The sequence below is a fragment of the Lycium barbarum genome, chromosome 1 (assembly GCF_019175385.1).
Source record: "Lycium barbarum isolate Lr01 chromosome 1, ASM1917538v2, whole genome shotgun sequence".
Classification (NCBI taxonomy): domain Eukaryota; kingdom Viridiplantae; phylum Streptophyta; class Magnoliopsida; order Solanales; family Solanaceae; genus Lycium; species Lycium barbarum.
The window spans coordinates 167,558,282-167,571,567 of record NC_083337.1 but is presented as its reverse complement, the minus strand read 5'-3'; the positions used below and the strand labels follow the sequence as shown (position 1 = coordinate 167,571,567).

General features: G+C 34.6%; 1 protein-coding gene, 1 non-coding gene and 1 pseudogene across 2 annotated transcripts; 1 reads left to right on the top strand and 2 right to left on the bottom strand.

Moving 5' to 3' along the window:
- Positions 1–622: 622 nt before the first annotated feature.
- LOC132606230 (probable pyridoxal 5'-phosphate synthase subunit PDX1) lies at positions 623–1,919 on the bottom strand. Its single transcript, XM_060319636.1, has one exon. The coding sequence runs from the start codon at positions 1,788–1,790 to the stop codon at positions 861–863; it is 930 nt and encodes a 309-aa protein (XP_060175619.1). The 5' UTR covers positions 1,791–1,919; the 3' UTR covers positions 623–860.
- A 5,298-nt stretch (positions 1,920–7,217) lies between these two features.
- LOC132626453 (uncharacterized) lies at positions 7,218–11,358 on the bottom strand (annotated as a pseudogene).
- On the top strand, positions 8,427–8,526 carry LOC132618586 (U6 spliceosomal RNA). Its single transcript, XR_009574198.1, has one exon. It is a non-coding gene; the product is annotated as a U6 spliceosomal RNA (small nuclear RNA).
- Positions 11,359–13,286: the final 1,928 nt, after the last annotated feature.

Below are 13,286 nucleotides of genomic sequence, written 5' to 3'. Positions count from 1 at the left end.
AGACTAGATGTATTACATACAGCTATCATATTAGTTCTAATTGACTATACCAATTTTCATGTCAATTCCTCTCCATTTAGACCTGTTTGATCCCTATGCAATAGTTTGTCCTAAGATTTTCTAAAATTAAGCTCCCTAAATCTCCAACATGTCTCTTGTCATATAAACGGTAACCAAACTTAAAAGACTCTTGTCAAATACTACCAAAGCTAATGTAAGAGTACCGATTAACATTAACCTTAATCCACATTAGTTGTTTTTGTCTATAAAAAATATTGATTTCATTATACTCTGTTTTATGCCAAGCCCACACGGATTGAAAAAAACTGTACCTTGTGATGTCCCACCAACACACACATACATACACAAGTGTGTCAGATGGAAAGATATCACACCTTTTAGAGATAAGTGTATATACTATTAAAGTATGCATCCGGATTTGAGTTGATTTTATTATCCTTCTTGATTCCAATTTCCTTCCACAAACAAATTGATTTTCAAAAATAGTAACTATTAGTTGAGTGAACATCTGAGGAATTAATCCATCCGGTTTCCTATCTCTCCAATTTCTACCATAACATGCTAAAAAAAATTAAAAAAAAAACCGCACATTCTCAGAAAATGTTCCAAAGCTGAATATCGAAATGCATATAACTGAATAAATCTAATCATCCCATTCCAATGGTTTATAAGTTATAATAACTGACCAGAAAAACAAAACTAAAATATACGGACGAACATATCCAACAGTTTAACATACGCTCATCCAAAGCACAAGAGGCACATTAAACCTCAAAACTGTAAACATTTAAAACGAAAATAAAGACTTTAATTTCTTAACTTAATTAAAACCATCTCAATCACTCAGAACGGTTAGCATACCTCTCCACTTTATCATCAAGGTTAATCCCAACCATAGCCTCACCAAGCCCACAGCTAATCTCAGCCAACAATTGTGGGTCACTGTAATGAGTCACGGCTTGAACAATAGCCCGGCCCCTCTTAGCCGGGTCACCACTCTTGAAAATACCCGACCCGACAAATACACCATCACATCCCAACTGCATCATAAGCGCTGCATCTGCTGGTGTTGCAACCCCACCTGCAGCAAAATGAACAACAGGAAGCCTACCCAACTGTTTTGTCTGCATCACCAGATCGTACGGTGCTGCTATCTTCTTAGCGAAAGTGAACACCTCATCATCGTCCATGTTGCGTAGCACACGAATATCACCCATAACGGAACGGACATGACGAACGGCTTCAATGATGTTGCCTGTACCCGCTTCACCTTTTGTACGTATCATAGCTGCGCCCTCACGGATACGACGTAGAGCCTCACCTAGGTTACGACACCCACAAACAAACGGGATACGGAAATTATGTTTGTTAATGTGATTCTCATCATCAGCAAGGGTTAACACTTCTGATTCATCCACGTAATCAATTCCAATTGCCTCAAGGATTTGGGCCTCAACGAAATGACCAATACGGGCTTTAGCCATAACGGGGATGGTAACGGCCTGTTTGATTTCTTTGATAAGTTGTGGATCCGACATACGGGCTACACCACCTTGAGCGCGTATATCAGCAGGGACGCGCTCAAGAGCCATGACAGCACACGCGCCGGCTTCTTCCGCTATACGGGCTTGTTCAGCATTAACGACGTCCATGATAACGCCGCCGCGAAGCATCTGAGCAAGACCCACTTTAACGGAGAAAGGGGATTGTTTGGTGGTCTCCGTTAGAGCACCGTTACCGTAAACTGTTACCACACCGCTTCCGGCCATAACTGATTTTTTTTTTTTTTTTTTTGTGTGTGAGAAAAAACAGAGGAAAAGAGAAATGAGGAGATAGGAAAGAAACGGCGGTGGAGGAGATAGGAAAGAAAAGAGGCTGGGGATTTCTACAGTTTTATAGGACTATAATAACTACTCCTAGTAATTTTTAATTCTGGAAAAATCTTCATTATTTATACACCAAACAAAATACTATTTCAGAATAAAATATACCAAAAATCTACATATTTCCTTATCAGTCCTCTTTTCCCTTGTTTGTTTGTGGTAAACATTTTTTTAAATATATATATATATATATGTGGGGCAGTTGGAGTTAACATTTTCAAATCTTTATTCTTAAAAATAGGATATCTCGGTAAATACTTATCCTGATAATTATAATAAATTAAATTAATTTAATTATAATAAATTAATAAATATATGACTTAATTATTGAATGCGAGTTAATTTTTACCAGTCTTACTGAAAAAAAAAAAAAGTTAATTTTTACCAGTAGCAAAAGGCACTCAATCGTATTTGCACATGATTTTTTATTATTATTAATAAGAATTCATCCGAAAATTCACTCCTTTTTTTATTTATTTAAGAGAAAAACAATAGTAAAACTTGGGTGGTTCAATGTTTTTGGCAAAACAAAATAGCACGCTGCAAACAATCGTCAATAGGATAAAAGAAGGAATTGAGAAAATGACTAATAAATTCAGTTGGTTTAAAAAAAAATCAGAAAAGGAAGTATAGTCCACATCGGATCGTGTTGGATGGTTATCAACCAAATTAAGAGGGGACGAGGAATGGAAAATAGTTGGTTGTAATCTGATTGTCAATATCTGGGAGGAAGATCATAAGTTAGTTGTAACTTAATGAAGGTCCAATTTTATTCCAAAAATATGCGAAATATCTTAATTTTAATAACTATACTTTTGGAATTATCTATGCATTTTTATCATTTTTATCTTTCGACTTTACCTAAGTGATTTCGGAACATAAAAGTACTTTTAACTATAAGTATTCCTTTAACCAAATACAGAAGGCAATCCTAACCGTGAGTAAATTTGGATTACCATTTTGGAAAGGACCATGCCTTATACGCTGAACTTGATTTAAAATTCGTGAGTGATGCTTCTTCTTAAACATAGTTTCGTTGCCATGAGCTCGTTACTCGTTAAGTCCTCAACCTGTTATGATTGTCTTATTAGAATTAAAGTCTTTTAAATTGTCGAATTTGCTAATTTACTTTTATAATATCGAACCACATTTATATAATTTAACTGATTTAATAAGATTATAATAAATATTAATTAATTATACAAATGTAAACATATTATGTATCTATGAATTTAAGGTCAACATGTTAATAAAAAAAATTATCACTGCAAAGTGGGGATTTAAGAGAATTACTTTTCATTTGGGGAGCCCCCAGCATACTTGCTAGTGACGAATTTCTTTATTCAAGAGAAGATAAGTCCCCGTGCACTAAGACCCCGCGCATAGCGGGAGCTTAGTGCATCGAGACTTATCTTCTCTTGAATAAAGAAATTTGCTGGGGCTCCCCAAATGAGGCGGCGAGAGGAAAGGAGTAGCATGAAAGGTGAAAGCGAGTGATGCATTAATGCATTAGAGAAACAATGGGGCCTCCTCACATTATTACTTTCATTTAGGGTCTCAAAAGCAATAAAATATAAAACTGATAAATTGAAATCAAAATCAAATAAATAGGATATTCAAGAATAGAAAACTATAACCATGATATAGGATTACTAGGTGTTATATACATACCGTAAGAATAATTAAGAAAACACATAAATGACATACATTAATCCTAAAGACACATCCTAGTTGTCTTCCTTAACATATTTGATTTTCTCAACTGAAGTAAAAAATTAGGGATACAAATGCAAAAGAGGGTTTGTTACAATTAGATTTTTTTGGCTTTAAACTTAATGGGCCTGGACTATTTTAATTTTTTTGGGTAATGTATTAAATTTCAGTGTGTGTTCGATTTTTCGGTTCGGTTTTATCAAACTTCGGTTCGGCTATTTCGGTTTCGGTTTTTTGAAGGTGGACCCCAAACACCGAACCAAACTAGTTCGGTTCGGTTTGTTGAAGTTCGGTTCGGTTCGGTTCGGTTTTTTTATTTTCGGTATTTATGCCCAGCCCTACTTTCTAATTAAAAAATAAATAATTATAAAACTTTCTAATTAAAAAAATAAATTAAGTAAAACTGATTGATTACTTATAAATTTAAAGATATATCATTTTATAAAATAAATTTAAAAAATGTGGCAAATAAGGACCAAGTATGAATTATTTGTTTGTTGGGAAAGGCAAATGAACCACTTGGAAGTTGGAAGAGGTAGAAACCTTTGGGAGACCAAAGTCTTAGAAAAAATAATTGCCCAACGCATGTCGTCATTACTCTGTTGGCTTTGGTATCCAAATCTGGCGAATGCTGTGAGCCCGTGACATACTTTCCTCGTCGTAGATATTATATTTTAATAATCTTGGATTTTTGTTTGATATTTTTATACTTTAGAAGTAAAATATTCAGTACTTCCCTTCATTTTATATTTTGATTCATGACCAAACATTGTCAACTACTTTTTTTTTAAAAGAGTATAATTTCCTTCTCGTAAGTCCAAAAACAGCAGCAGGGAAACAAATGAAAGAGCGCAATTTGTGCAGGCAACTCGTAACGTAAGCGGTGAGCGCAGAAGCTACTTCCTCAATGTATTCGCGGATTCCCAACAAAACCAGCCACCTTTTTTTTACCATAACGCTACAAAAGCACCAGTAGAGGCTACCAAGTTTTACAAACTTCCCAAGCGCGCATTTGACTAAAAACAAAAAACATTTTACATATATCATATTATTATAAGTAAGCGTTTGGCAATAGAAATCAAATTTCTCACTTTACTTGAAATTTTGAAGTTAGAGTTGAGATAGAGTTGTATTTGGTTTTACTTTTTGAAAAAAAAATATTTAATTATTTGAATGGACTGAAAGTGAAAAAAATGAAGGGTTTTGGGTATTATTCAAATTTTAAATACAACTTCAAATTGTATTTGAAATTTTCATGGCCAAATACTGACTTTTAAATAAAGTGAAAAAAAAATCCGGAAAAAATGTAATTATCATGGCCAAATGGGTCCTTGGTAATGTTTTAAGGCGCTGTTTTAACCCCTCAAATAAATTTATAACACTTTTTATGTATAAATTCCCGTGTCCAATTAGAAGTCACATAAAATAAAATGGAGCGCGTGGCTATTTTTAGCGGGGGAGAGGAAATGGTGAAGAAAAAGCATGCTTGGGAAAGGCCAGTCATGAATTTGTCATTGACTGGAAACTACCACAAGCCTTTTTCTTCCACTTTTTGAACGAACCTTTGATTTTATTTGTCATTCATTAATAATGATAATTGCTAGAGGACAAAAGAGTTGCTTGTGACCCAACCCTCTCCATTTGCCACTAGTATTACTACTTGGATAGTTGAGGACGTCATTTTTCTCCCTCAAATTTGGCAAATATCGGTAACGCCTTGATGGCTTATTTCATGCCTTATTTTCTTTCCATTTTCCTTATCCCACAATCACGAGACTGCAATATCCCACGTATTCGTGAATTCGTAACCTCGGAAATTCTAATTTTGTCACTCAATATAAATATTACTCTAATTATATAATTTTTTCTATAGATATTCAATAAAAAGATCAGTAAAAGTAACCATGCAACCCCTTATTTCCATCCTTTATCGCTACAGAGTACAGACTATACCATAAGTATCTATTTCGGTCCTTTATAGCTACAGAGTACAGGCTATACAATATCTATCTATTTTCCCTGCTTTGAATAATTAGAATAAAATTCATTACTCATTTATTAAGAGCTCTTGTCAAGTGAGCAACTCAAACAAAGAAGAGCTGTCCGGTCTAAATTCGGCGAATATACCATGTTTAGACATTTTAATTATAAGATGGGGTATTAGTTACAAGTTGGAATAAATTAGGTTTGTCTTGTACAAACATTTTAATCTTTCCTTGATTGCATTAAACATTTTAATCTTTCCTTGATTGCATTAACATCAAAACATATGTCTCAATTCTCCCAAAACCACTCGCATGCCAAAGGGATGATGGTCCCAAAAAAGTTTTTATCAGATTAAACTTATACAAGAGGCAGCATCACAGAATGAAGTGAAATTAAATATATTTTCCATTAAGATAGAATATGTTTCACATTGTTACACTTGCTATTTCACTTCTCGAATAATCAATAAGCTTAAACCTTGCTAGTATTCTTCCATGTCCTTCGAGTTCAAACGTCTAATCTTACATATTATAAACTTTTTCTTCATAATTTTTTTTGTCGAAGTTAAGAAACAACACATGATTGGATTCAAAACAACATAATGCTAACCAAGAAGGGCTACAATGCGCAAGCACATCAAAATAAAACGTGATGCAATTTTATGAAACCCTAATCAAAACACCGGAATTTCGATTCGTAATTGTAGTGTCACTGCAGCTTCTGATTTAAAGGCTTCTAAGAGCCCGTTTGGATTGGCTTATAAGTTGGCTTATAAGCTGTTTTCAGCTTTTTTGAGTGTTTGGCTGGCCAGCTTAAAGTCATTTTATGCTTAAAATAAGCTCAAAAAAATAATTGGACCCATTTGACTTAGTTTATCTAAAGCAGCTTATAAGCTGAAAACAGCTTATAAGCCAAAAAAAATAAGTTGGACTACCCCAACTTATTTTTTTCAGCTTATAAGCTGCAAACAGCTTTAAGCTGTAAGCCAATCCAAACGGGCTCTAAATACTCAGTGAAGACATATTTTGGAAGACCATGGAAACAATACTCACGCACTGTTATGAAAAGAAAGTTTTCATCACAACAGTGCGTGAATATGTTTCCACGGCCATCCGAGATATGTCTAGATACATAGATGATGCTGAGAATTTGATTTACATATCTAATGAGGAGGAAGGAGTTGCAATGAGGCAGATCAATGTATCCTCATATATATATATATATATATATATATACGACTTGATGACTCTCGCGAGCTATAAGCCCATACAATATGTATTCTTCATGTAACTTTTGATGTTAGTTGAACTTCATGGTTTGTGTGATGTTTCTGAATGTTATTACTACTTTAATATTTAAGTTGTCTTTCTTGGATCATTTGTATGTATTGAACTATTGTCACTCATGTCATATAGTTTTGGGAGACGTCGACTCATATATGTGACTAGTCAGCTTTCAAGCTAGTTCATAATATGAATTTTTTTCTTTAAATAAGGGTCTAATCTACTCCCAAACTCGCCTGTCAAAGAGGTGGTAAATTGGTAATCACAACAAATTTAGAGAATAAACATTTACAAGAACCAACACACGGAATGAAGCAGTACTCTATTTCCATTAAGAAACAATATGCTTCACAGATCACATTTGCTTTTTCTCTCTTGAAAGATCTATAAGCTTAAAACTTGCTATTTCTCTCTAGTCCCTAAATACAAATGCCTAATCTTTAAAAATACATGCTTCTTCTGTCTTGAATGCAGAGAGCAAATGCCTCAAACAGGCTTGGAAAAGGGCAAGTATAAATTCTAGTAATGCCCCAAATCTACAACAATTACGCCTTAGTCCCGAAGATCATACATAAATAAGACTAGGGTGTATAATGATGTAAAATCCCTTTCTTCTAAAATGGTTTATTTTTAAGTGAAACAGGAAATTTCTTGCACAAAGAGGGAAGGCAAACCAAATATGGTTTGTATTTCGTCTTCTACATTGTACTGTTCATTCCTATGTAACTCCGGTAGGCAGTGGCGATGATCTAGACTAGACACTACGGGTTCAACAGAATCTAATTCTGACTCTAAATCCTGAATTTGTTACTGCTTGTAGAATTTCTATAGTGAGCAAGGACTCCCAGGTGAAGGGTAAGCAATGGATCTTTTCAGAAATGTTTTTTGCTTGTCATCAGCAAAACAAAGCACAGAATCCATACACATCTCAGGAGCAGAGGGGGGTTGAACAGGTACAACATCCTGCAGCCTTGCATACTCTGAAATTAAGTGAAACATGTAATCATATGTCCGATCCATACTCAGACTTTCCATCAAGTCTTGTCCAGCTTTTCCAATCGCTTCGGCTTAATTAACCAAGAAAAACCATGGAAAAAACATAAAGACATCGGCAAAATGAAAGAGTAAAACACGGACATAAATAGACTTAGATATACATTTCAGAACTTGACAACCTTTAAATTTTGAAACCGTCACTAGCATAATCTCAACTAAGCTAAAAAGTAGCTACAATGACATAATCTTGGGGCCGAAAACATACCTCCAATTGATTTGCATTACCCCAATCAAGTGCAGCCTTTATAGAAGGGCATAAATTGAATGGAGGAATTGGCCAGTAATTTTTCTTCGGAATCAGACCGCGACTAAAGAAATCCTGATACTGTGGGCTGATTATCAGGGGAAGAGAACCACATGCTAAAACATACTTTAAGCTCACTGACCATGCATATCCTTCTGCATAAATCTTGTACCTGCATTGTTAGAACATAATTTAACAGAACGATTGTATTTTTTCCTTTGTGTTAGAACTTAATACAATATCCCACTGTGGACATCTGATAAAGTTGGAATGATACACAGAAGATTAGCAAGGCTACACAAGGATGACACACACAAAGAGCTCTAATACAATCATTTATCGCATTGTACAATTCTTTAGGGGTACACGACTATGAGATGACTTATCACTAGAGTAAAGATAGAATAAAGGCATTGATGAATTAATGCAGCATGGAAAATTCATAGAAATGAATCAGCAAAGAAGACAAATAATTATAGAGGTTGATCCTAGAAAATGTCAACATTAGGTAAGATATCTTGGATGACTCGTATTTAAGTTCTATGCACTGACAAAATTTTAAAATTTCTTTGAACTGTTAGTGAATGTAACTTCTTAATTGCTTCCTAAATTGCCAAGAATTATGTCAACCGAAGAACCAAAAACCGAATTCGGGACTGGCAACTCAAGAGTGTTGCAAAGCTCACCTATGATTACATTTCTTTGATAGTTTGGACTTTTCAAATCCAACCTTTGCTTCTTCTGTCCAATTCTATATCCATCACAACATAAATCATTAATTAAGAAGATAAAGGGACTCAAATTACCAAAAGAAAGAAGAAACAAAATTAAAAACACAACTAGTTATATACAGAAACTAAAGAAAGGAGATTCTCATTCAAATGTGTAAGTCATGAACCTGCCGCATAATTTGTGCTCTCCACATTTGAGTGTCATCGCAAGTAAGCAACTCTAAACGAATAGGAGAAACTACATCTGGGTTCCCTTTCCAGTATGCTACCAGTATCTTCCTTACCCAACTTCGAGATTTTGAACCTTCTTTGATGCTTTTAAATTCTTCATTCCATGGTCTTATGTTTATTTCAGACCTGAAAATATAAATCAGCAAAGGTAACTAGTTGATGCAATAAGGAGAAAACAAAAAACAAAAAGAAAGTCCATGGTCAGCCAAAAGAATGACACCCCAATCCTACGTAACAAGTTATCTGTCTTAGCTTCCAGCTAACTAATTCCACTTATTTTGAACAACTACCTGTAGTTATACGGCAAATTTAGTGTATAGAAGTTATAATGTTGGGTGGATTTGAGTTCTATGACAATGTAAAATTTTCTACACTATTACATCACTTATAAGGTAATTGTAAGTGAATCCTATGATAGGCACTAATCGATAACCTGATAAAACAGTACTGATGTGCTATACAAACTAACAAGCTCAACAAGTCAACCATATACCTTCTCGTAACATTGTTACATTATATACCAAAATTTAAACAATGTAATTTGCATATGGATAAATAAAAGGAAAGTCATATATATATATATATATATACACACACACACACTTTTACCAGCCCCAGAAAGACCAGTCTGGAAAAGGTATATCGAAATGCTGCGGTGTGGTACAGTACCGAAACAAAGGCAAAGGCATTGAAGCATGTTCAGTTCGATTGATAATAGGCTTGTCCATGCAATCAAACATTAAATCAACATCTGGAACTTTTCCAGGATATCTCCTAAGTAGTTGCAATATTCCGCAAATTGTGAACATAGCCCTACTCTGTACACAAGCATAGTAAAAATCCACAAATTATTTGCCACCAATAATTACGACTCTAAATGCTGCATTCTTCTGAGCCTCCAATACATGGTTCATAGAAATCCTAGACTTGGCCCATGGCTCGAGATCGTAACGTATGCTCCTGAAGAAATCTGGGCAATTGTTGGATTTCGATTCAAATTGAAATTTGCTGTTTCGAGGAATATTGGGGACGCGACTAGTGCTACTACAGCTAAGATAAAAGCATTGTATGATTGTGGAAGCCTTTGAATAAGTTGATTCTTCATCAAAGGATTTCGCAGGAAATACATGCCACGGCGTTGGCTCTAAGTTGTGACCAACGATTGTTTTTGTCTGGGAAATTAAGTTGTCGATCTAGCATCCAAAGAATAAAAACACCAACGGCGAATATAAGAATGTCATCAAAAGTAAAAATAAAATAAAATAAAATATATATATATATATTAAGAATGTTAAGAACTTCACAAAGAAATAAAGTAAAAGAAAAAATAGCGGAAATAGAAAAAACTTGAAGCGTTAGAAGTTATAACTTCTTTTAAAATGAGTGATTACTTGACTTTGGAGATAATACACAATATTCTTCGGAGATACAACAAGCCTGTCATTGCAGTCACCTAAAAGTGATTATTGTGAATTTTTGTCTGATCATATTCTCTCTGAAGTTCCAACAAGGTAAACAAATAAGAATGCCACCAAAAGTAAAAAAAACGAATGTTAGAAACTTGACCAGAGGAGGCAAGGAAAAAGAGAATTATTGGAAAAAAAAAAAAAAACTTGAAGCGTGCATAACACCTTTTCAAAAGATTATTTTTGACTCTGCAGGATGTAACATATAATATCTTTGGGGTTACAATAAAACTGTTATTACAGTCTAAAAGTGACTGTTACGATTTTTGTCTGTTCGTATTTTCTCTGAAGTGCAAAATACATTCTTAATAGAAGATAATCTTTTCAGAACAAATATGTGTATTCAATTAATAATCACTTCAATATTATAAACTATCTAACAAAGAACATACTACAACAATAGATAATTAAGTATCGTGGAGATAAAGGATGAGGACCTCAAAGAAGAGGAGAAGGCCAAGGAACATAAAAGCAAAGAATACAATGTCGCGAGGAAGAAAAGATGGCCGAGGACTATGTCTAGAAAGTATCCCGATTGAATTAATTAAAGAAGCTGCTCCAGATTGATGAATCGTTGAATTGCATTGTCGATTGATATTTTTTCTTTAACAGTTGATGAAGTTTGACCTGCTTTCTTGATCTGCTCTTTCCTTTTCTTTCTCTCACGCGACAAATGTTTGCACGGTTGAGGTAATGCGTTACTGTTTATCTCGTAACGCTACCACGTGGAAAACCAACAGCTCGTGTTTACCCGCACCCGTCTCGCTCGAATAATTGTCTCAATGGGTTGGATGCATCATGCTGAAGGAGTTTATGCACTACCAACTAAACGTGTCAACCGGTTCCGTGTAACCGGTTTTAACCGGTAACCGGACCGGTTAAACCGGAACCGGTATAACCGGTTAACCGGTTCCGGTTAACCGGATATTAGTTAACCGGTCCGGTTCCAAATTTTTTTTAACCGGAACCGGTTAAACCGGTTTAACCGGAACCGGACCGGTTAAACCGGTTAAAATAAAAAAGAAATAAAAAAAAAATAGTAAAGAGCCGTTGGGCCTCGCGGACCGTTGGCAACGGTCCATTTGCAAAAATGGCCGTTGCCAAACGGTCATTTTCTTAATTTTTGGCCCCCAAATTATTTTTTTTTAACACTTTAACCCCTCCCCCACCCCTATATAAACCCTTCTTCATTTTCATTTCAATTCACTCTTCTTCATCTTTCTCTCAAATCTCAATCTCTCAATTATAGTTACTTTGCAATAATTAGCCACAAAGTCTTATTATAGTTTCAACTTTCAATTATTAATTTTGCAATTATAATATTGTTGGTGGAGTTGGTGATTTTGCAACAATCCGAAGTAGCTTTGGTGGATTTGCAATTCTAGCCGTCTTCGCTTTGTTGGAAATTAATCCGGCAATTTGGTACCTTCGTTCCAACTCTGTCTTTAATTTTTGCAATTTAGTTCTAGCAATTTATTTTTCGAAATTTAATTTACGCAATTTAATTCTAGCAATTTATTTTTTGAAATTTAATTTACGCAATTTAATTCTATCAATTTAATTTGTTGTAATTTATTTTCTTGTGATTTATTTGATTGTGATTTAAATTATTTCTATTTAATAATGTCAAAGAGATTAAGACGTGGTGCCGGTAGTAGTAGTCGTACTGTTAGGGGTGCGCTTAATGAGGAAACATTTGTGGAAGAAACACCTAATTTAGGTATTGATGTTGGTGGAAATAATCCACTTTTAGGTCATGAGGCAATGCAACAACATTTTACCGACACTTTTAATGAAGACTTAGATGATGATGATGATGATGAAACACAACCCCCCGAAAATCCCATAGGAGATACAGGTCCTGCACAATCACATACACAAGACAAACCGCCTAGAACTCGTAGGCCAACAGCTAAAGTTTGGAAATTTATGACTAAGGATAGGGAAAATCAATCAGTTACATGTACCCTATGTGGACAAGTATTTAGTTTTAAGCAAGGAACTGGTAAGGATGGTGGAACGGGTACACTAAATGCTCATATGAGAACCAAACATATGGATGTTTGGGGAGAGCAAACGGGTTCAAATGTGGGGGGGATTCAAATGACGATAGACCCACGAACCGGTAGAAATTTTAAGTATGACAAGAAAAAAGAACGCGTAGAAATAGCTAAAATGGTAGCTTATGATTGTTTACCATTTTCCTTTCCCTCGGGTTTAGGGTTTGTTACTTACATTCAACGTTGTTATAACCCGTTATTTGAGGGTATTCCTAGAAGTACTTGTAGAGCCGATGTTATAGATTTGTTTAAAAAATATAGATTTTATTTGCGTCATGTATTTAATTCTTTAAATTGTAATGTTTGTCTTACCGCTGATTTGGGTCTTAGTATTAACCATTTAGATTTCTTTGCTATTACATGTCATTGGGTTGATGACAACTGGGTTATGCAAAAAAGAATTATAGCTTTTTTATACGACGAAGGAAAAGGTCGTCACGATGGAAAATTTTTAGCCGATTCAATGTCTACTATAATGAGATTTTTTAACATTTATAGAAAAACACTTTGTATTGCTTTAGATAATGCTTCTAATAATACAAAGGCAATTGGTCTTTTAAAAAGAGAAATAAACCCTCCTCTAAGAAATATTTTTCATGTAAGATGTAGTTG